A 24,450-nucleotide genomic window follows, 5' to 3' on the forward strand; every position below is an offset into this window, starting at 1 on the left:
TCAGGTTTTTTGTATTATTAGTTGTGCTGGAATTTATTTAAATATTTAGATGTTTCAAAATTGAGTTTGTTTAGCTGTTTGATTTGATTCTAAAATAATTTATTTATGTGAATTCGAATTGTTTGAATTATTAAAAAAATTGAGTGGTACAACCTTCATTTATTAATGGTGAAAAAATTACACCCCGCCAAAGTCAAAAAAGTTATATTATCTTCTCTCATGTCTCAGTGTAAGGTTTTCGGGGGACGTACGATAATTGTTTTTTTGCTCGGAAGCGTACTCAGATCAAGAAAAGGACAGTCCGCACAAAAAAAAAAAAAGAAAAAAAAAAAAATCGAAGAAAGGACTGGAAGAAGAAAGATCGTCGCATTACAATAATACAATTTGATCGCAGTAGAGAGAGAGAGAGAGAGAGCCGCGGGTCCTGTCACCTCTCTACTTTCGTCATTTTCGCAACTGCAATCAATGCCGTGCCCAGTATATAAATCGCATGACTACTCGGCGCACACTCAGATGAGATCCCCCGCCATTATTTTCTCCACCTATCCCTCGTTTTCTCGGAGAAAAAGTACACCCGCTTCTTCTCTCGTCTATTCATTTTCTTCCTTCGGCAGCCGGAGCGCAGATGTCGGATTTTTCGGCGCGTCACGTTGTTCTCATCGCTGCCGGGGCCAGCCATTCCGTTGCCCTCCTCTGTGAGTGTATAACATTCTTGTCACGGTTGACTTTTAGCTATGGAGTTTTTTCTTTGTTCAATTGTTTAGTTTCGTCATGTTTGCTTCTCGTGCGATTTTGGAGGGTTTGATGATTTGTTGGTTGGGCTGGGAAGCGTATTTGATATTGGGGATTTGGATTTCAAGCTGATTTAGCTTTTCTTGTTTGGAAAATCTGCAATTCGATGGTTTGCTAGCATCGTTCCTGATAAAAAAGTTTTGGGGAAGTAATTTCATTTTTAATTTTTTTTTTGTGAAGATGTCAAGGATTACTTTATACTGTACGTTCAGTTGTTCCATGCCTTTTTGGTCATGGGCAAGACAGTTGCAGAGCAACTTGCCAATATATAATATATATATCATATATGAGGTTCGAGATGTTTTTTTTTCCTCAGCAGGCAATACAAAATTAGTAAATCACTGCCGACATTGGCACTGTATCTTCAGTGGCTTTATGAAATATCTGACCGTTAAGCTTTAGCCTTTAATAACATTAATAGCTCGGGAAGGGAATGTCACGTCCTGTCCTGCCGACTTTCAAATTTTCTACAGGCTCTTAAAAGCTGTTTATCACACCTTAGTTCCACCACTTAATAAAAGAAACTTGGTTTACTTGCTCCAAACAGCCGCTAAAATAGAACCTACGCTGACGTGTAATAAGTTCAAATATATTATTGTTTGATTATATGGTTAATGTGGAGTCAAACAGTAGAAGCATTTCTCAAGGGTCCAAAATTATATAAATAAATCAGGCTTACCTAGCCACAAATATGAAGCCTAACATATCTAATCACAAGAGATGAAACTTAACTTGTTGGTTACTCAGTGGTCCTCTAAATCTTTAGTTGTTTCATAAATTGCCTGAAATGTTGATTGTAGTTGGTAAGTCCGCCGATCTACCAATGAAACCAAGTCTGTAAATGAAGCATCCTACACTAACCACAGCTGATTAAGCATGACATCCTGTGTTAAGGCATGGTTTAAATCTTAGTATGGTAATTACAGCTAGATTATAAGGCCATGCATAAAAAATAACAAAGCACTAGAAGCTTGTAGTTATCATCATGCATAAGACGCATGCACTTGAAGTATAAGAAGCACACAGTCACTATATGATGAATGGCAACATGTTAATGAAGAAAAAAACAGGTAATAATTTTACCATCTTGAATCTTTTTTGCTATCCCATCATGATTTTTAATTTTAGTCCTCATGGAATGTCAGTCAGGCGTATTGATAGGAGGTTGCCACCTCAAACTTTGGAAATCTCATTGGCACTATCATAAGATTGCTCATCAACCCATTTATGGGATGGCTGATTATCCTATTTATGTTTTCAACACACCATCATCTTACAACATAAAGGGATCATGTATTTGAGCAGTAGATCATCTTATTTTTATGATCTCTATGCCATTAAGCTAGGTTTCATCTACAACCTGGACGCATAGCATGTTCATATGGATATTTAAAAGCCAAATGAAAGCATAGCAGGTAAGATCATAAACTAAACCATCTCAATCATTTTTGTTGACACATCAATCATGTTTTAGGCAACACCTTGGATCTATCTATCTATCCATCTCAATCATTTTTGTTGACAAATCAATCATGTTTAGGCAACACCTTTGGTCAATCAATCAATCAATCAATCAATCAATCAATCAAGATGTGAAAGGAGATGAATGTGGAGGACGCCTGGAGAACTAGAAAGGGGCAACAAATGTTAGTATCACTGGATTTATCGAAGTTCTGGGTGGTAAAAAAATTCATTAATGGGTGAGTTGAATATGAAAGAAACAAGAATGGTAAGGTGGATGTGTGAAACATCTTGGAAGGACAGATTAGTAAGTGGTTGGATTTGAGGTATAGTGGGACTATTGTTTATTGAGATAATGCAGCAAAAGTAGCATGCACGTGTACTGAAAAGCATAGAAGATTTCTTTATAAGATAGGTAGATAAATAAATGTTGGAAGGATTAGGAACAAATCGGTTAGACCTAAGATAGCCTGAGTAAAAGTTGTGCAAAAAGATTTGCACGAAATTGGTTCAGATTTCATGTATCACCTAACAAGGATGATTAGAGGATGAGGATTTATAAAACCGATTCAAACTAGTTGAAATAAAACTAATGATGATGACATTTTTGGCTGCTATAGCTCACCTTAAGCTACAGCCAAGCAACTCGTTAGGACACGACTTTAGAAATCTACTTGTATTAAAGGAGTTTTTGTTAAATAGCTTCTAAATGAAGAAACTTTAGGAGTCCTTTATAGGTACAATTTTTTGGTTTAGTATTGTTTAAAGATCATTTGTACAAGTGTTGGAAGGCTAGAACAAGATTACCGATCCAAATCTCAAGAAGTGTATTCCCACTATAACTTATAGAATACTTCAAGTGAAGGACAACACTGTTGAGAAATTTGGAATCTAGATTAAATAACATTTTGATGTTTGCCTTTTTGTTAAGTTCTCTGGAAAGAATTATCATTTTTTATGTGGTATTTGAGAGGTAAATCATCATTAGCAGTAAGAAACCTTATTTCCAGCACGCGTTAGACAATCTGCATTTAATTATTTTATAGTTTAATTGTGATCTTTCCTATCACGGTTACTTTCACTAAGACCATGTTTTGAGATGTTTCTTCTTTTGCGGAACTTACCTCTAGCTGGAGTATAGGTGTCAGGAAAGTTGAGTTTTTCAAGTTTTTGGCTGGGTTTGTTACGCGCTAGCAATATTTCAAAGGGTCATTTACATACATACAATCCAATTTCTATGTATTTACATATCTAGCACCTAATCTTTACTTTTTACATTTATTCCACCGAAGTCTTTCCCAACACATAAAAAGTACCACTATTTAAACATTTAAAAGATGAAATACAGATTTTCATGCATAGGCAAGGTACTGTGTATGTAATCATTGAAGTGGAGGTGTTTGATATTTACATACATTGGAATTAAGTGATATGTAGTTAAATCTTCCTATTTCAAATGAATGCCGAATGCTGTATGGAGATCCAAAACAAATGAAGCCTTATTATGTATGTTGTACACTTGCAAAAACCTATGCTGATCTTTTATTTGACCTTGTCACAGCTGATAAAGTTGTTGCTACATGGGGACGAGGCGAAGATGGACAACTTGGCCATGGTGATGCTGAAGATAGTCTTCTTCCAACCCTTCTGAGGACATTGGATAGCTCGGAAATATCATCGATTGTTTGCGGAGCTGATCATACTATAGCATATTCTGAATCTGATTTGCAAGTTTATAGTTGGGGATGGTACTCATCACTAGTATTCATTATTATTTTTCTGTCTTTTATGATATACTCACTTCTTTGACATTTTAGATGAAATACTTTTGGTACGATTGATACCTTGCTATTTCCATTACATGTGCACTTTTTGTCCAAATTAATTTTACACTTCTAAGCAATGTTGAAGACTAGGAATATTTGAATTGCTTGATGTCATATGTTAATAGCTAGTTACATAAATGAACCATGTTTTTTGTTATGAGTTATGGGAAAGTTATGGATTGTATAAACATTAATAATGAAGTGGTAACTGCTCTTGCTTTAGTTTATAATTAAATTGATTTCATGGACCATTGATCTTAAATTTTTCAGTAATTGCTATAAAGAATTAGGCATGTGTTAGACTGAGGCCTAAGGGCAATTTAGTCTTTTATTAGTTATTATTGCTTGGTATAAATACGACTTATTATGCTTAGGGTTTAGGATGTATGTGATTGTTGTCTTGAATCTTAAGTTTAGGTTTAGGGTTTCAGAAAGATCGTCTACCTCTTGAATTGTAGGTGTTAAGTTTAGGGTTTTGGAGATATGAAATACCTTTTGAATTGTAGGCATTTTTATATATTTAAGTTGTGTTTCTTAGTGTTATTGCAATAAAAGTGCCACTCGATTTGAACTAACGGACGACGGTATTGTGACCTACAAACGACAGTATTGCGATGCATGAGCGACGGGATTGCGACGTACAGACGATTGGATTACTCTATTCGACCTAGTGGGGGGATTGTGACATACAATGACTGAACTATGCGATATAGTTGCGATTTGAGCTTGCAGGAAGCCAACAAACATATAGAAGCCTATCTTTGTGATTGAAAATTTTCTTCAGAGTAATGACAATAAAAAAATAGATGATATGGAGAAGAAATCAGAGAAAGATGTGAGCCAAATCAGATAGAGAATGGAGGAGCATTTCTCATCCATGGAGGGGAGATTCACGACATTGGAAGAAATGATAAAGAAGATCACAAAATTTCACACAAATCCATCGCCATCTGCAGCAAGATCGAGCGGTAGCATAATACCAGACTTTAGCGATAACTCTTTGAATGAATAACGAGACATCTAAACAGGCAGAACAAATGTCAATAGGAGGAATGGGACAACATGCAATTTGTTTAGAGTTGGAGAAGATTGATTTGAAGTAATTCAACATGGAACACGGAATCACGGTGGGTGGGAATCTGGTTGAGGGCTACATCTAACCATGCTAGTCTTGCTGCGCGGCCTCTTGAGCGGAAGGCGATTTAGGAGCCTATGGGGACGAGCGAACTAAGTATATGAGGTAAGCCGGACTTATAGGTGGGAAATTAATATGAGTTGCGTAAGGGAACCCAACCCCCGCTTCACGTGTGGAATAAGCTTCAATCGAGAAAATGGGGGAGAAGACTCACGCATAAGGAAATGAGATGCTGATCTTTGAAAGAGAGGATGCCTATAATTTGGTTTATCGCGTGGAGAGATATTTTGTTAGCGGGCTGGCGCAGGAAGAAAGTTGATAGCGACGGCTCTATGTTTAGAAGGCATCTCAAGCAATTTCGTGGAATAAATTTTGGTAGACTAAATCCTTGTTTCTTTAGCAATTCATGAAACATCTTCGACACGACTTCCTCTTTGAAGGAATACATCACTTTCTGTCGTTCTGCCAATGATATCCTTTTATTCTCTGGTCGGTATGATCCTCCCTGAGACGATTGCTGGCTAGACTGACCATATTGTTGTGTCTATTGTTGGCGGGATTGTCGAGGTTGTTTGGCTTTCAAAATTTCCTGGTCGCGCCTCCTTTCCTGTGCCTTTATCAGTTGTGTAGGCTTCGAATTGAACCCAATCTCGAATCCAGAAAGTAGTGGGGCACAAGCATCAACCGACTCTTCCTCATGTAGAATCTCTTTTCCCTTACTCGGCAAAACAGTTGGCACGGTGACAGTGTATCCGGTAGTAGGAGTAAAAACATTTCTCGGAGAAATCTCAACGCTCCCAACGACAGACTTTTCAACACTAGTAGGGCTCTTTTCAATCAACACCTTTGAAGGGGAGAATTCTTTGATAGACTTCAAGTTGAACTCTACAATAGGCTCTACGGTCTTATCTGTTTCAAACTTCATCACTGTGACGACATTCTTTCCAAACTTGACTCCAATATCACCGAACCCTTGTCCAAACTTAATAACTGCCAGGTTAGGCAGTTCATTCCTGTTGACAGCGAACTCCATTCCAGAGGTAAAAGAAAAGATCAACCTTGGCGAAGACGTTATTCCTGTCATTTAAAGAATTTTCGAAAGTCAGCGATGTTTTGTGCCTTGCAGTTTCAACATAAGTACTCAAATTGACGCACTTGTCTTATGAACTGGGCATATCCTTGATTATTTTAATTTTCAAATTTATTAATTATTTGTGATTAAAGCATTGAAGAGTTGCAATTAACAAATTAAACGAGCGCGAAGGGACGTAAAAACTTGGCTTGATTCACAGAAAATCAAACCAAATGCGAAGGAGACAAGTTCCCCTATTTAATATAAAGAATTAAATAAAGTTTATTTTAGACTGAGTTCGGAAAAGTTTCCTATAAGGGCAAGCCCCTATAGTTAATTACATCTTAAATGACCGAAGTCACTTGAGAAAATTTTCGATAAAAATCATGGAATACTATCTTTTAAAGAGGTCAAAAGGATAGGACTTCTCAACGAAATCAGACCAAAGAGTGTCAAATGTGAAAGACTCAAATTTATAACAAGCTTGAGGAATCCAAATGAGGAAGAACTAGGGGATGTCATAGATCCGGAGGCAAACCTCAGTGACTTCCCAGTCTATCCTATGGTTTGACTTCAATTTCGAGGAGAAATTATTCAAGTGTTTCATCCTGCCAATTTTATGTAATTAGGGCTTATATTTGTGTGACACGGTCACACAAGTCGCCTAGAAGATATGAGGGTTTACATCGTATCGAACGATAACTGGAATTTAGAACGAGTTAAGGCTTAAATTACATAGTCTGGCTGTGCAAATGCCTAAAAGATAAAATGAGAGTTTATGTCGCGCTAAGCAGACTACCTCGAAATCCTATGACTTGTTGTTTAATTGTAAGGAAAGGTAAGGAAAGATTTTGTTGATTTTGTTGTTGAAGATGGTCGTGCTGCCCACCGCATTTGCTCCAAGCTCCTCGTCATTGCAGCGTCTAATTTAGTATTCAAGTTGTTTAAGAATTTAGTATTCAAGTTGTTCAAGTTGTTTAAGGTTGAAATAATGCAAAATGTGAGGTCACCAATTTATCGTGGGTACCACCTAATAGCTGCTACTGGCATCCTAATCTAGGGGAGAGTGTAAAACAAAAACATGTTAATGTGCAATGAAATCATGCAATGATAATATGAAAACTTTACATCCGACGGAAGGATATACACTGAAAGATAGAATAAGCAAACTACACTGGGCAGTTCTGTGTGTGTAATGTGTGTAGGAGAAACGAAATAAAAGAGTCAAAAAGGTGGAAATAGTTGAAAAAGAACATTCCGTAATAAATCTGAGACAAAACAAAGTTCGTAAGAAATCCGAATAAATCCATAGAGGTAAACTTGTAGAAAATCTGAAAGAATGAACGAAAACGAAGAAAACACTAGAATGGACTACAAGTTCAAGAGGACCGTAAGCTTGGTGGCGAGGAGGACTCAGAGCTGTGTTGTAGACCACAACCTTAAGTACTGACTACTAGACCAATTTTCTGCAGAAGGCAGCCCTAATCCGACTCGAGTAGCGCCAAGAGTAGCCAATCGTGGACCTTTGTAAAATTTTTCATACATTTCAGTCTGGATCTGCATGCAAGTAAAAGTCGTAGTTAAGTAGGTTGTTTTGTAGTGGAGGTGATTTTGTACTTTTCAAATGTATTTATATACATATTTTATATTTTTTTTAAAAAAATAATTCGATCCACAAGTTGAATATTCTGGTCGAACTAGGACTGCTAGCAACTTTAGATTGCCGGCGGTAGAAACCCCAAGGTTGGGCGAATAGTATCTGTAAGAATTCCCTACTCTACCCTCTCCAGGGTCTTTGAGTTGGGAGATACTATTCTAAGGGAACCGATTCTCTATAATGCAATTTTATCACCGTCCTTAACCTCACACACTCCACTTACAGCCTTGCTTGATGACCCCACATATAGCAAGAGTGCTATACGTGCGCACCTATGCGTCCTACATAGACACGTGACGTAGGCCAAGAAGCAAGGAGAAACAAATGACTGAAGGCAAGAGAGAGTGGAGGAAATGATACCCGCCTAAAACATGACGTAACAGAGGCAGATCATCCTTCAAAACCGACTCACTAAAAACGACTCGTTAAATGCGACTTGAAAGCCACAAAACTGACTCACTAAAAACAACTCGCTAAATGCGACTCGAAAGCCACAAAACTGACTCACTAAATGCGACTCAATGTTCCACGAATCAACCCAAGAGCGTATCATTTCCTCTAATTTCGCAAACGAATTAATCCAAAAAGATATCATTTCCAAACTGCATCGCAAACAAATCGAAAAAGCAAGGGGGCCAAACCAATGCGATGACCTATTTATAGCCCACAACACTTATGTATTCACATATTCAATTTCTAAACTTACATGTTGCATTCGACATCTAAATCCTTCAAAACAGCATTAATTTGAACTCTATATTCTCATGCAATTACATACAAATTATCCAAAATCCAAAAGATTTAGAAGATTTAGGCGGCAGTGTTTTGTACATGACATCAAATATTTAGGTGTTGTAAATGTGAGAAGAAAATAATATTTAGATATAATATCTAAAAGTTATCTATATTGGTACATAATGATTGGGATGTGAATAAATATCTATGATTTAAGCAATATATATATATATATATATATATATAAAAGCCACTAATTATAGCATTCCACATATCCAACCTTCAGGCTTCAACTTCTATACATCCGGTTTTGAAATGCATATGCTTGCCGACTTACTCATGCGCAACATATAATAAGGATTGTATTAGCACCCTGTATAGATTGTAATACATGCATCCCATGCAACAGAAAGCCAACTTCAGTAAACTCCAGGGATAATAATTAGATCAAAATACTTCAACGATCTCAATTTATTCATTTCATCCATTCGAGAGTTAACTTTGACATGCTTCCAAAGGTAACAACAAAACCAATCCACCACAAAAAAAAAAAAAAAAAAAAAAAAAAACCGAGAATTAATTTCAGCAAGATTACAAAGATAGCAATTAAATCAAATAGCTCAATCCTTATGTTCCGTATAATCGAGAGTTAACTTTGGCAATATCACAAGAGGCCTTAAATATTATGTAAAAACAAATAAAACAACATCTCCAAATATTGTAATCTTAAGGCCTCTCAAACTAGCTGAACAATCCTGCAGTATATTTTGTTTTATTTTCTTTTAAACCAACTGAAGGGACTTCAAATTCCAGGAACATAATCATTGCTGAAAAGCCTTCATATATATCTATGTTTATAACCCCCCCACTCTTCATGTCTTTACACATGTAACCTCTAAATTTTATTTTCACATTTATACCACCTAAATGTTTCATGCCATACCAAAGATGCCACCGTGAAACCAGAGAACATGCACAGGGTAAATAAAATAGAACAGTTACCTCCAAATTCTATACAAATTATAGCCAGTATCCACTTACGCGCCACCCAATTCATGACTTTAAAACAACTGCTCGTTGTATCTTAAAGGGGCAATTGCATGTGTAACAATTAAAGCATTGTTATTTACTGAATTTCAAAGCATTTTGACCAAGAAAACAAAGGGAACGATATATATATATTTAATATAACTGCTTCTTTCCTGATATCATGACTTTTTAAGTAATTAAACTTCAAGAGATAAATGCCATATCAGAAGCAGCAACTCAAGTAAGCAAAGCAGCAACTCATAAGAATATTGCAATGAGACTTCAACTGAATAAAATGAACAGCTAGAAAGGTGCAATTTCAACTGAATAAAATGAACATGAATAAAATGAACAACTAGAAATGTGCAATAACCCCAAACCTCACTTGGTTGATCTAGGAGAAAGCATAGGGAACAAGCTACAACATTCCCGTGAACACCAGCTCAAAAAAAAAAAAAAAACATATCGGCAACACCTCCCCCTCTCCAGATTTTCGGCCAACCCTAAGGAACTCCCCAAATGGGGTTTTTATAGCCAGAAGGGAGAAGAAGATTTACCTGCACTCACCTGGGCGGTGAGCCGAGCCAAGAGAAGCGACAAGAGTCACGCGGGGGAAGACGACGACAGAGGCGGAGCTTTTAGGCAGAGGAGCAGCTCGCGTGGCACGGCGTGGAAGCCTTTAGCCAGGGTACGGAAGCACGCGGAAGGGGGACCTCGGCCGAAGCTTAGCGATCGGAGAGTGGGCTCGGTCGGTCTCGCGAACGGGAGAGAGAGGTGTGTGTGTTCGATTTAGGGATTTAGGGCTTTTTTAAGGAAGAAAATAAGGATTTTTTTAATATATATATATATATAAACGAGTCAAATTCAGTTTTTGTCAAAATTTCGGTTCGCGGTCAATCATTTCAAAGAAAACTTATTTAAGCTTTCGACGAATAACGGCACAAATGATGTGAATTGTAGTGATCGAATGTGTCGACTCTCTGAATTGTGAAGTTTGTGCGCGCGGAAGTGCAAATTGTGCAAGAGGCAACCCTAGGGCTTAATGATCCTATAAGAACTCCTTTTGAGTTCCCTCATGTTAGTTTCAACCTTCTACGTGCTAGAGGTCAAGAACCACATGCAGAACTTCAAAAGAGTATAGAAGCAGTTTGAATTTCTAAAATGAGGTGGGTCCCATTTGTAAGGATTAAGATAGTCGAAGGAAGAATCCTAAGGCTAGACCCTAAATCCTAAGAGTAAACTATACCTCACTAAAAATGAGTTCAACAACCACTTAACATCTTTCATCAGACTGAATTTAGGAAAAATAAATTCCCTCAATTCAAATTCTACTGGCCGGCGCTCCACATCACAATACTTTCTCTGTCTCTTCTGGACTTCTCTTAGTCTGTCACAAATCAACTAGATTTTCTTAGTTGTTTCATCAACTAAATCAACACCATTTAATTTTCTTTCACCCGTTTATGCCTGACAAAAAGGTGTCCTGCATTTTCCTCCATAAAGGGCTTTATAAGGAGCCATACAAATATTAGTTTGGAAATTGTTATTGCAGGCAAACACTATCAGAGGTCTGTGCATTTCTCAGTTTCACCAAAATCAAGAACACAAAGTCAAAGCTAGTCTTCCAATTTTTGGATCGTTCTCTTCGATTGAACGTCTGTTTGGGGATGGAAAAGTTGGGGATGGAAAAGCCTTTTGAACTTTCCTCCACAGTCTATATATGAATCTATCATCTCAATCCAAAATAATAAACTTTGGCACTCATCCAGGAAACCAATCTAGCTTCTCCTTATTCTTCCTCGATTTTTTCTTTTTTCTACTTCTGTTTCTCACGACTCCCTCATTCTCTAACGACTCTCGCTCTCACATCCTCTATTTTTCTTGTTGGGTTCGAATGAGACAAGACAAGGAAAAATCCTCGTTTTAATGCTCCCGTGAGCTGTGGCGGTCTCGCTTGTCGTTACCAACGAAGTTTTTTTTGTCTCTGTTAATTAATTAATTTTTTTTTTTAATTTTTTATTATTACAATCTTTAGGGGAGACTAAGATGAATTGGAAACTTTTGACCATGGAGTTTCAGGAGGGAGCTAAGACAATGGTGTTTTGCGGTGGCCCTAATTTGCACAAGACCTTATTATCAACGAATCCATCGAAGGCGGCGGCTATGCTGGAGTGGCCACTACTTAAGATCTGGAATAGGTTGAGAATATTTTATAGGATTTTAGGTTACTACTGTAAGTTTGTGAAGGGTTGTAATTCTATTGTGTTGGCCTTTAATAGGGAAAATGAAAAAGAATAATTTTTAGTGGGAGAAAACGGTGACCCAATCTTTTTAGAATTTAAAGAAGGCTATGATGAGTGCGTACCGGTATTGGTGTAAACATGTTTAAGCCAACTTTTTGTTGTAGAGACAGATGCTTTTGGCTATGGATTAGGCGCAAACCTTATGAAGTGTCCACAACTCATCACTTATTTCAATCAAGTACTGACAATGAGAACCAAAATCAAGTCAGTTAATAAGTGGGAGCCACCCGACTTGATCCATCAACAATTTTCATTTTTTCGTCTAGAGGACAATGTGCCTTTTTGGGAGGTTTGTGATGTTAGATTGACACCTAAGGGCAATTTATTGTTTGGTGCAAATATGACTTATTATGCTTAGGGTTGGGGATACATGTGATTGTTGTCTTAGCCACACGATTTGATCTATCAACCATATTCATTTTTCCGTCTTTAGGACAATGCGTCTTTTTGGGAGGGTTTAATGTTAGGTTTACGCCTAAGGGCGATTTAGTCTTTTGGTAATTATTATTGTTTGGTGTAAATAGGGGGCCTAATATGCTAAGAGTTGGGGATGCATGTGATCGTTGTTTTGAATGTCTTGAATCTTAGGTTTAGGTTTAGAGTTTGAGAGAGATCGTCTCCCTCTCGAATAGTAGGCTAGGTTTAGGGTTAGAGAGAGATCTCTTACCTCTCGAATTGTATGTGCTTAGCTTTATGTATATGAGTTGTATTGTTTGGTATTATTGAAATAAAATATTTGACTGCCCTAATTTTGTGAAAATCTCAAAGTTCCTACCAGCATGCAGTTAAGATGACCGGTGGAAAAATATGAAAAAGTTACATTTGAATAAATTTGCATGTTTTTTTACTTGTAATATTATTCAATTGATTCTAACTGCTGGTTATCTACCCTGCATGCATATCTTTCTTTGCACTAAAAAAATTTTACTTTTTTTTAATGTTCCTTTCAAGAATGAAAGGATTTAGAGCTAATGACTCCCATGCATGCAAAACATATCAAAGAGATAAAGGCCATTCATGATGATGAATGCGATTTTAGAAGTTAAGATTTAGTTAATATGAAATAAATTGATCAAAATATGAAACAGCTTTTTTGATTTGACATGGTATGACTTGATTTCTGGTGGATGCTAAAGCTAGCCGAGCTTTTTTTACTTTTTGACACTGAAGCTTGCAGATTTTTTTTACTATTCTGTAGGGGTGACTTTGGGAGGCTGGGCCATGGTAATTCCAGTGATGTTTTTACTCCACAGCCAATTAAGGCACTACAAGGCATAAGGATTAAACAGATTGCTTGTGGTGATAGCCATTGCCTGGCTGTAACCATGGAGGGAATAGTTCAAAGGTCTGCATTTTATTTATTTTTTTTGTGCATAAATTTGATGGCATCCTTACGCTTTCTAATAAATTCTGTTGGTATGAATTATTTGAGGTGTTTTATCTTTATTCCTTTAGTTGAAACATTCTTTTTTCTCGTGTGATGCATTTCCCTCTTGTTTGTTGATATATGCCACTTACTAAACTGAGTATTGCTTTTCCACTTTAGGGCCATTGCGTACTTTTCTGTTGAACGTTCCCAAAAACTCCTTAAATTTGGTAAAGGGAAAATTGACTTTATATGCCTCAAAATACAAGTGATTGGCCAAATATCCTCACTTCGTCTTTATTTTGGGGAAATAATTTCCAAAGTTCATTTTAGATGAAATTATTCAAAATGAGGGATAATCTCTCATGTTTGTGAGCTGCTTATTGAATTTTTAAGTTATTTGAATATGGTTCAAATTTTGTTTTAACCTTTGTATGAACCTAATTTGAACTTCATTCGAACTTTTTTTGAAGCTTGTTTGAATCACTGGGCTAGTCATTGATGGGATCGACACAATGTGGATGAGAAGAGGAGCTTGCTAGGGAAAAACATCGAAAGGAATAACATTGTAAAGTAAGAGATGAGTTCATTGGGGGTTGGCATTGATGGGATCAATAGTTTGTGAAGAAGCAGCAATTTATGATAGTAACTTAATGGGCCTGGGCATTGATGTAATTGACGAAGTGTGATGGTGAAGAGGAATTTATTGGGGGCAAGTATCGACAAGATCGATAATGCCTGGAAGAGTCACGATGGGAGCTCTTTGGTAATCGACATCGATGGGACTAGTAATGTGTGAAGAAAAAGTGACACTCGATGTGTTAGTCATTGATGAGATTGGTGGCGTGTAAACTGTTAGATATGACTCATATACTAAAAATTGGTAGAAGAGATGTTTCTCTTGGAATGAAGATGTGTCTTTTGAAGTGATGAGATGTGTCTATTAGAATGAAAAAGTGTCTCTTGAAGTGAAGAGATGTGTCTCTTGGAGTGAAGATGCGTGTCTCTTGAAGTGAAGAGATGTCTCTTGGAGGGAGGATGCGTGTCTCTTGGAGGGAGAGGTGTGTATCTTGGAGTATGTACCGAACTTTCCTCTCTGCTCCCGAGAATGTAGGCTCATTGTCGAACCTCGTTAAATCTCTGTGTTTTCTTCTGAATTTGTGTCGATTTTTTATTTTTCTTTGTCCTAAATTTCTCAACAAGTGATATCAAAGTGAAGTTCTAGGGCAGAAAAGTTCGGCGCAGGAAGGACGAAGAAGGATTCAACGATTTGGTAGAAAGGTTTGGCTAGGGCCTTAGGGAGTTCGAGGATTGCGGATGTTGGCAGATGAAGGCGAGCGGTTCGGCGAGAGGGATTCGCGGCATCGCGACCAGACGAAGGTCAGCAACCAGGCGAAGTTCCCGCGACCAGGTGGCTTTAAGGACTAGGAGTTTGCGGCTTCGGTGCTTTGCAAGGGAGTTTGCGAATCGCAGAAGGAGGCTGTTTGCGGCAGTTTCGCAGAGGAGATCGAAGAGGAAGAAGACCGGCGGTTTGCAGCAGTTTCAGCAAGGCAGTTCGCAGAGGAGTTGGCGAGCGGCCTTCAGAGAGTTCGACGAGAAGGCTTGAGATGGCTTGGACTAGGCGCCGACACAGAGGTGTTTGGTGAAGGAGTTTGGGCGGTTCGACGATAAGAAGGAACACGATTTCAGAAAGCAGTCTTCCCTGAATCGAGAATCGCGATAGATCACGATAGGAGTAATTTCAAATGACACTGTCTGATACAAAATTCAAAATAGTGAAATATGATGAAACCGGGAAATTCAGATTATGACAAATATGGGCGAAGCTTAATAATATGGAAGATGATTCATTGAAAGATTTATTGACACAACAGAAAATCTTGAAGGTTTTGCAAAACGAAGCTTGATAATATGGAAGATGAAAATTGAGAAGAACTGCAATAACGAGCGGTAGGTACCATACATTTATGTTTGACAGATAAGATTATGTTTCATATTATGAATCTGAAATCTCCAGGAGATGTATGGAAGAAATTTGAAACTGTTTATGTCAAATCTCTGACGAATAAACTGTATATGAAGTAAAAGTTTTATGGGCTGAAGATGCAAACAAACTCTGATTTGGCGTAGCATGTGAATGTTTTCAATCAAATAATCACATGTTTATCACCACTTAATGTGAGTATTGATGATGAAGATCGGACAACGATTATATTGTGTTCATTGCCTTCCTTTTATGAACACCTGATGACTACTCTTACATATGAGAAAGAAACAATCAAAGTTGATGAGATTACTGCAACATTATTAGCTCACAACCAGCGGGAGTAGATAATAGGGGAAAACTCTCATGGTGATAATTTATATGTTAAGGGTAATCAGAATCGTGGAAGGAAGGAGGAGAATGAGAGTTATGGAAGGCAAAATCCTATGTCGAAGTCTAAAGGTAAAAAGACGATTCATTGCTACAAGTGCAAGGAGCCGGGTCATATGAAGAGAGATTGTCCAAAACTCAAGACGCAGACTAATGAGAAACGTGATGTATCTTCTAAGTCTGTGAATATGGTGCAGAGTGACGGTTCAGATTGCAGTGATGGTGATATGCTTTAAGTTACAACAACTCAGTTGAATGATGCATAGATTCTTGATTCAGGATGTTCTTATCACGTAATTCCTAACAGAGAGTAGTTTACTTCATACAAGTTTTCTGATTCTGGTTCAGTCTATTTGGGTGATGATAGATGTTGTAATATTGCTGGTATTGGTGAAGTCAGAATTAAGATGTATGATTCTGTCAGAACATTATGCGATGTAAGACATTCTAGATTTGAAGAAGAATTAATTTCTTTGAACATTTTACACAGAAATAATTTTATTCTTAAGGCATATAAGAATAAAGAAACCATCAGAATTGTTAAAGATGCATTGATTGTGATGAAAGGAAAGATTACTGCATGTAATATCTATAAAATGTTGAGGTGGCCAGTTGTAGGTGGAGTTCACTCTGTTGAATCATATGATGATAATACAAAATTATTAATTACTGGGCTAGTAAATGAACTGAGTGTTGAGAAAGGTGGACTTTAGTTGTATTGTGACAGTCAGAGTGTCATTTATCTGACTAAAAATCAAGTTCTTACTGATGAAAATGCAGTTGATATGTTGATCAAGTCAATTACTATCAACAAATTCTTACATTGTTTGAACTTGTTGAATGTTTGTAGTTGCTAGACGACATGGTAGCCCAACCCACTTTGGTTTATGAGAAACTCCAAGATATCTTTCTCCTAAAGGGCTGAATATTTGCCCAGGTGGAACTTGGTTAGATATGACTCATATATCAAAAATTGGTAGAAGAGATGTGTCTCTTGGAATGAAGATGCGTGTCTCTTGAAGTGAAGAGATGTCTCTTTAAATGAAGAGGTGTGTCTCTTGAAGTGAAGAGATGTGTCTCTTGGAATGATGAGATGTCTCTTGGAGTGAAGAGGTATGTCTCTTGAATAGAAGAAGTGTGTCTCTTGGAATGAAGATGTGTGTCTCTTGAAGTGATGAGATATGTCTTGGAATGAAGAGATGTGTCTCTTGGAATGAGGAGATGTGTCTATTGGAATGAATAGGTGCGTCTCTTGGAGTAAAGAGGTGTGTCTCTTGGAGTTAAGTGGGTTGGGAGAATGGGGGCGTTTTAGTATTTTTATCTGTTGGTTTTGGGTATGTTCCGAACTTTACTTTTGGAATAGTTAAATCGCCGCTCTGCTCTCGAGGACGTAAGCTCATTGCCGAACTTCGTTAAGTCTCTGTATTTTCTTCTGGATTTGTGTCGATTCTTGATTTTCTTTGCCCTGAATTTCTCAACATAAATGAAAATAGGAGTTTGCTGGAAGCAGGGATCAATGTGACTGACAACATGTGAAGGAGTTGAGGAGTTCGTGATGGAGGGATAGGTAATAACATAGCAGCTTCTTGTAAAGGACAATTTTTGTTTTCTTTGTTCGAGCATGATTCGAACCATAGGTCTGAAACAGGGCTTGAATCAGGTTTGAACCTGGGTTAGTTTGAACTGGTTCTAATTCAAATCACTTTTGAATGACATGGAGGTTATCCCACATTAGGAATATTTTGGTCCAACAAGCGGTTTCGAGCATATTGACTTAAATAAAAACAGAGGCATTTTTTGGTCCAAATAGATGCATTCCGAGTCCTGGAAAGTCAGATTTCCCATTTTAACTTGTTATTACATTCTCAATTTCTTTTTAATTTATCTCAAATTGTGTATTAATATTTTACGAACGTTGCCCAAAGTGTCACTATCTGTTGGTTGCACTTTGTGTTTGAAGTTAAATGTTGTTAACTTCGTAATGTACTGCCCCCTTTTATTGAATTTTGGGTTTAATTTCTTCATATTGTTTCCTTAAAGTTGGGGGAGGAACCAAAACGGGCAGCTTGGCCTTGGCTCTAATGAAGACTCTCTTGTACCACAAAAAGTTCAAACTTTTCAGGTATCGTGAAGTACTTTCATATCCTGAAATATTTCAAATTCGTATTTAATCATTGGGCATGAAAAGTTATTGTTATGCTAATTTTCTTATAGGACGGATAAACTGATCTTCTGTTGAGGTCAATTATATCCTAAATAATATTTTAACCCTCTGATGTTGATATGCTAATAATATTTCTTATCTTTTTAGCATGGAACTTTTCATTCTATCATTGAGTACACTTTTTTATAGAAACTTTTTGCATAAAACTTTCAGTTACCTGTTTATTCTCAATTTATACAACAAACTATTTGGTTTTTTTATTTGAATTTTGACTAGATGCTTAATAGCATTTTGTTTGTTTGCTGCAGTGTGATTTTTCAATTATTTTATTATTTAATATGATCTGATTGCACGTAGTTTAAGTTCAGCTGAAACATTTACCTTTGGCAGTCCAAGCACCAGGTTATGATGTAATAGGCGGTAGATTTTCATGTGGAACTTTAGCCCATATTCTTAAATATCACTTAATTTTTGGAAAAAATGAATGTTAGAATAGAAGAAAAGGATGAATTACTTCTTTATTTTTGGGGCTCTATGATTAGGTTATATTTGTGAGCATTTTTTTTATAAGGATTGTCTTTACTGAATATCTTGATGAAGACAACTGCTGTTAGAGTTGCATTTTATTCTTTGTTGCGTCTTAGAAACCAAACTATTTAGTTATTTGCCCAATACCAGGGTCATCCAGATATCCATTTGTTTTCGTTAAATAATAGCCATTTGTATTTTTTACTTTGCAACTTAATTACCCACCACAACTTTTTTCAGAAACCTCATTTCTATTACCCTTTGTTTCTTTGGCGATGGTGACCTGTGTAAGCATTCACAATAAAACATTGGAGGTTAGCTTCCTTTTTCCTAAATTGATTTATTTTTCTTCACAAACATTGAGTTAAACGGTAAGCAGGAGATTATCATTATGGTTGGAACTTTCGATTATCATGTATGTAATTATTTCGTCAAATTAGCATCTATATAGGTCTCTTTTAACATGTAATGGTAGCAATGACTAATATGATTACCATGGAAAGTAAAGAATTTATCTCTAGTTTTATGCCTTTTATTTGTTCTTTAATAAATTTAGATGTTTCTCTTCAGCGATCAATTGCCATGTGCTTTCTGTCAGGGAATTCCTGTTAAAATGGTTGCTACGGGTGCTGAACATTCTGCTGCCGTTACAGAAGATGGCGATCTTTTTGGATGGGGTTGGGGTCGGTATGGAAATTTGGGCTTTGGTGACAGAAATGATCGTCTTGTACCAGAAAAAGTTTCCATTCATGATGTATGTAACTGGTTCTACTTTCAGTGAAATTCAAATTTCATGCCATGCTCCATTTCATAGCCTTTCAAATAAATTACATGTCTTGACCGTCAATAATTCTTGCATTCCACGTCTTTCTTTTTTGCGGCATTTACATACATTCCACCCAATTCTTATGTATTTACATATCTAACACCTAAACTTTACTTTTTACGTTAATACAGCCCAAAATTTTCATTTCACATAAAAATTACCACTTCTTTAACTTTAAAAAGTGAATTACACCTCTTTATTCATAAGAAAGGTGGCATATATGTCAAAAATAAAGGTTAAGTGCTAGATATATTAATACATGGGAATTGGGTGGTGTGTATGTAATTCTTCCCTTTTTGTTTTTTTTGTTTGTTGATCCAAAAAATTACTTTTTAAAATAAACCATTTATCCGGGTTGCTAAGTTTTAAAAACCAACATCCTTAAATGGCTGTCAATTAGGACTTCTTTATATAGATTCTTCATAAATTGTGTCTTTGTTCGTTCGATAGTTTATGGTTAATTAATTATTCAGTGAAAAAGCCGACTGTTGCTGAGGTGGCTTAGTCGACACATAATTTTGTTAAACATTATTTGTTATCCCTAGGTCATTTGACACTTGAATGTGCAATTTATACATGTGGCTGGCCAAACTGAAATCCTAAAGTTTGCTTTGATAGATGTAACGGCTGGAAAAAAAAGAAGAGGAAGAGAGGTTGGAATTTGAGAACCAACGCTAGCTGTTCCTCTTTATTAGGCGTATGAGAAAAAAAAGGAATGAATTTCTGTATGAAATCAAAGAATCGAGTAAAGGAGAGGGAGACAGAGGTGATTGAGAGAAGGTAACGACACTGTCAACGATATGTGCGTAGCCATGTGTAACGCTAACGATCGTCGCATACTAGGGTAGAACCTGAGCGACGTAAGAGGCATGGTCGTGTTGGCCTCATGCGAGTCTGAGTGTGATCTAAGATGGCGTTGTGTGAGCCGGGCAAAAGAGAAAGGGGTATTTTTGAGATTTGGGTTGGTATTATTGTAAAAAAAAAGCTTAGGTGTTAGATATATAAATACATAAGAATGGGGTGGTATGTATCTAAATGCTTTTAAAAAATAATATTTTACTATTAAATATATAATTAAGTTTTAGTTCATTAATTTTTATTTAATTAATATATCATTCAAGTATAGAATATTAAGCATATTGCTTGTTGAATAATAAATAAGTTTGTTCGTGAACATTAATAAGCAAGTTTCACTAAGGTCAAATTTAATTTATTTGACCTTCAAGTTTTAAAAAAATTTCAAATTTATTTACTAATTTGAGCAAACATGATTGAGTATTAATCGAGCCGAGTTCAAGCTGTCCATTTAGTGCATTGTTTCATTTACAACTCTACTTGCAAAGTATAATAGGTTATTGCCAATAAATTGTCTCAATCCTTTAAGATACTAGGTTATGGTGTTTCCTTTAAGATACTGGGTTATGGTGTTTTCTTTTGTCTCCACTACCGTACACTTTAACAGTAGCTATTAAAACATTATGTAAATTCTATCCATATGTCATGATGTGTGGTTTGAACTCTGCGATTCAAAAAGAGCCTAGGATTTTATCCCAAACATTATTTATCAAAGGGCATGAAGTAGTCATTTGTACATCCAATGATGTTTATATCCTCAACCACTTAAAGGGGCACATTTTTTGGGACTGCAAATCAAGTCAATTAAGGCTTGCATGAGATCAATTTTGTTTTTCGTTTTTGTTTTTTGTTCTGTTTTGAAAATAATGTTTGTTTGGTGTGTTTTTTAGATGTTTTTTTTTTTTGAAAAAAGTGATTCCAAACAATCTTAAAATAAGCACATTTCAATGTTGTATTCTAGAACTGAACTTGATGTTGGTAACAATGCTAATTTTAAAATGTGGTATATTTAATAGGTGAGTTTGAATGTTCCTTGTCTATCTCCTTGCAATAATCCATGCAACCTTCACAGGTCAAGTGTCATTGTTTTGATGTTTTTATGGTATTACATGAAATTCATATGATCTAAGTCTATAATTAGTTTTTAATTCTTATTTGTTTTAATATTATTGGAAGAGTACCAAAGGGAGGGTCAACGTTGGCTTGTTATGCCAGTGGTAAAAAATATTATTAATCAACAGACTTGAGCTTTTTTATGAGGACCATACCCTTAGCACTTTTACACCAATTTATCATCCTTTTGACGCAGGTATAAAACCAATACTTTCTCATGCTAAATTCAATACTTTCTTGTGACTTAACAAAATGGTGGTTCTATATTGGTTATGGGATGAGAAAGATGTGGTGGCTAGACTCTTCATTGAATTTTTTTCATGAAAAAAGTTCTTATTGATGCCAATTTACCTAAATACCCTTATTGATGATCTTGTTTGATTCTCTTTCCTCTTTCTTCCAAACTTTGTTTGGATTGCTAAGAAGAGCTTGTATGACAATCTTGTAATTTATGTTTGGGATGGAAAACATTGATAGTGGATTCTCAAATATCATGTTGTATGGTAGGGGAGAGAGGAATCCTTGGGGTTAGAGAGTATTGATAGGGAATGCAGATCTTTGAAAGTATTAGGAGAAAAAGAGACGCGGGGGGCGGGGCGGGGCGGGTTTCCAAATACATCATTATGAGATTCTTGTGACGAATCCTTATGCTAATTCATGAATGGGGCAAAATCGTGAGACAATTAAGCCAAAACAGGCAATATCTCGATAGTTAAGAGTTCGACTTGTTACAAATGATATTAGACCATTACACTAGCCTGAAGATGGGAACTAAGTGCTATATAGGACAAAATGTTACGTTATGGGAGCCATCTCTTTAACTTTAGATGGGATGAAATGCTACATGATGGGAGCCACATCTTGAATCTATGGGGGGCCACCTTTAGAATTTTATCTGCATGGTGGATGATTCTTGGTTAAGAGCATTGATGAAAATGTCAGTTTCGTAAGTTGAAGAGATTACGAGACCTCTTTAGTAAAATGAGGTCATTAGGCCAAAGCGGACAATATCTCGATGGGCGAGAGTTCGAGCTATTACAATTCACTCTAGACCTGTAACTTTTAATCTTCAATGATGTTCAATTAAGTAAGAGCTTGCTTATGGGCTTTCTTAGGAACATTGAAATTAGAGCACTTAATCGGTCAAAGAATCTTTAACGTTAGCTTTAAAATTCATTAAGGACTACCCTTTTGGAATCTGCTGAAAGATTTAGTTATGTTTTATTATTAGCAGCTGCAAATTTTGAGTATGATGTTACATATTTAAGATCTAATTTTGAGTATGATGTTATGTGTTTAAGAACTTATTTTTTAGGGGGATGAATGGTTATTTTGCTGACTTTGTTTGTTTGTTTTTGTGTATCTTTTTGTTGAAAACATTCAATCGTGAGAAGGCAATAATGGTTAAAGCTTTAAAGACCAGCTAACAGACCGGAACCCACGAATAACAGATTGCTCGGGGTTGGATGATCTATCATTTGCTGGTAAAGTGTAAAGGATTTTGATTGTTTAAGAAGAGAGAATCGTTGGTTCCTTATAGTCATTTATCTTTTCTATAGTGACAACTCTTCTTCCCCCTTCATTCTGCACATCTCGCCTTTACTTTATGGATGGAAATGGGCTTTGTTGGGCCCTTCATAATCAAAAAGCTGCAAAAGATTAGAACCAATTGGGCTATTTTTGGGATCTTTTTCAGTAATTGTGAAACATCATGAGTGGTAGTAGTAGTATTATTTTTTAGAGTATCGCAAATTGCAATTATGAAACAATGATAATAGTAGGAACAAATGTATGAATATCACTAATAATTATTCATCTTTATAATCGAACAAATGTTTAATGTCTGATTTATCAACAATTGATACTTATTTTTTAATTTTTATTTTAGCCCATCTAGAAGTCCATATGATGGGAGTTTTATTATAATATATGTGAGAATCAAACCCAATATTTGCACAACTATCAAGGCTTTTACCAACTAGATTAGTCGTACCCACAACAAATGATGCTTATTATTTATGAATTTATCTCTTATTTTAAGAATCTCTTCTCAAAGAAAGAAAACGGTAAGTTGCATGAGAATTTGGCTACTTTGTTTGTGTTTAGGTATTTTTTATATTATTATTATTATGCAAAAATGAGTAACAGCCTTTCTGGAGTGCATCTTTACTTCTACCTGGCTTTGTTATGTAGTTTCTCTCAGCCAAATGTTATTTACTATTTTTTCATTTGCAAAATACATTCTCGAATTGGTATTTTTTCATGGCACTGTTGTATATTCAATTATTATTTGGACAGCGGATGGTACTTGTTGCATGTGGCTGGCGTCACACAATAACAGTTTCCTTCTCTGGTGCTCTCTACACTTATGGATGGAGCAAGTATGGTCAACTGGGGCATGGGGACTTCGAAGATCATCTCATTCCTCATAAATTGGAAGCCCTCAAAGATTGCTCAATATCTCAGGTCTTTATGAAATTTCTTGATTATTTTTTTTTCCTTCTGGTTTCTTTGAACGTATTTTCCGCAGTTCCACCGGTAACCATAGAATACAACAGTATGGTATATTGAAATTCCTTCATTTATTTCTTGGTAAAATTCGATGGTAGGTAGGATCATTAATGTTGTGGATTTTTTTTCCCGAAAGAGTGCATGAAGCATTTTATTAATAGCAAGAGATAAAAAAGGATCCTGCTTGGGCATTTTTCAGGAGATCTCTCAAATTTCTTAAAAGATGTACATGGGAGTCATCTATATCTCCAATAAAAAAGCTAGTTTAACCTTGAAGGGCATAAACAAGGTAGGAATTAGGAGAGGGAGTATTTACTTTTGGTGAATAGGGAAGGATTTAGGAGATGGCTGGAAGTAATTTGTTTTGGTTAGATGTTACATTTTAATGGAGATGGTTTTCTTGATTTTCCAAATGTTAAGTGTGATGTTTGCTTCTACTTCCTCCTCATCATGATATTTGTTTTTCGGTCTCTCTTGGTATACAGAGAAAGAGGAGAGAGATTACAAAGTGAAGGGAGAGAGAGAGGAATTGTTGGCGAAAAGGAAACTGAGGATTTCTAGAGGAGTTTCTTGCCTTAGAACTGAATGAAAACTAACTATATTAAGGGATCTATTTATAATTTTCAGTCATTCAACTTATTTTGTAATTAGAAGCATAATACTATATATTTTTTAAATAATTTAATCTTATCCTTATCTCCTT

At 36.2% G+C, this 24,450-nt stretch overlaps 1 protein-coding gene across 1 annotated transcript in view; it reads left to right on the forward strand.

Moving 5' to 3' along the window:
• The first annotated feature begins 365 nt into the window (after window positions 1-365).
• Window positions 366-24,450, forward strand: part of LOC110029872 (ultraviolet-B receptor UVR8) — a 45,021-nt gene continuing 20,936 nt past the window's right edge. Inside the window, exons 1-6 of the mRNA XM_020732354.1 lie at window positions 366-695; window positions 3,815-4,001; window positions 13,209-13,355; window positions 17,791-17,872; window positions 19,041-19,196; window positions 23,535-23,702. Coding sequence (XP_020588013.1) covers window positions 626-695; window positions 3,815-4,001; window positions 13,209-13,355; window positions 17,791-17,872; window positions 19,041-19,196; window positions 23,535-23,702 — 810 coding nt within the window. The 5' untranslated portion in view covers window positions 366-625. The remainder of the gene's footprint in view (window positions 696-3,814; window positions 4,002-13,208; window positions 13,356-17,790; window positions 17,873-19,040; window positions 19,197-23,534; window positions 23,703-24,450) is intronic.

The sequence above is a fragment of the Phalaenopsis equestris genome, unplaced genomic scaffold (assembly GCF_001263595.1).
Source record: "Phalaenopsis equestris unplaced genomic scaffold, ASM126359v1 Scaffold000609, whole genome shotgun sequence".
In the NCBI taxonomy this organism is placed as follows: Eukaryota; Viridiplantae; Streptophyta; class Magnoliopsida; order Asparagales; family Orchidaceae; genus Phalaenopsis; species Phalaenopsis equestris.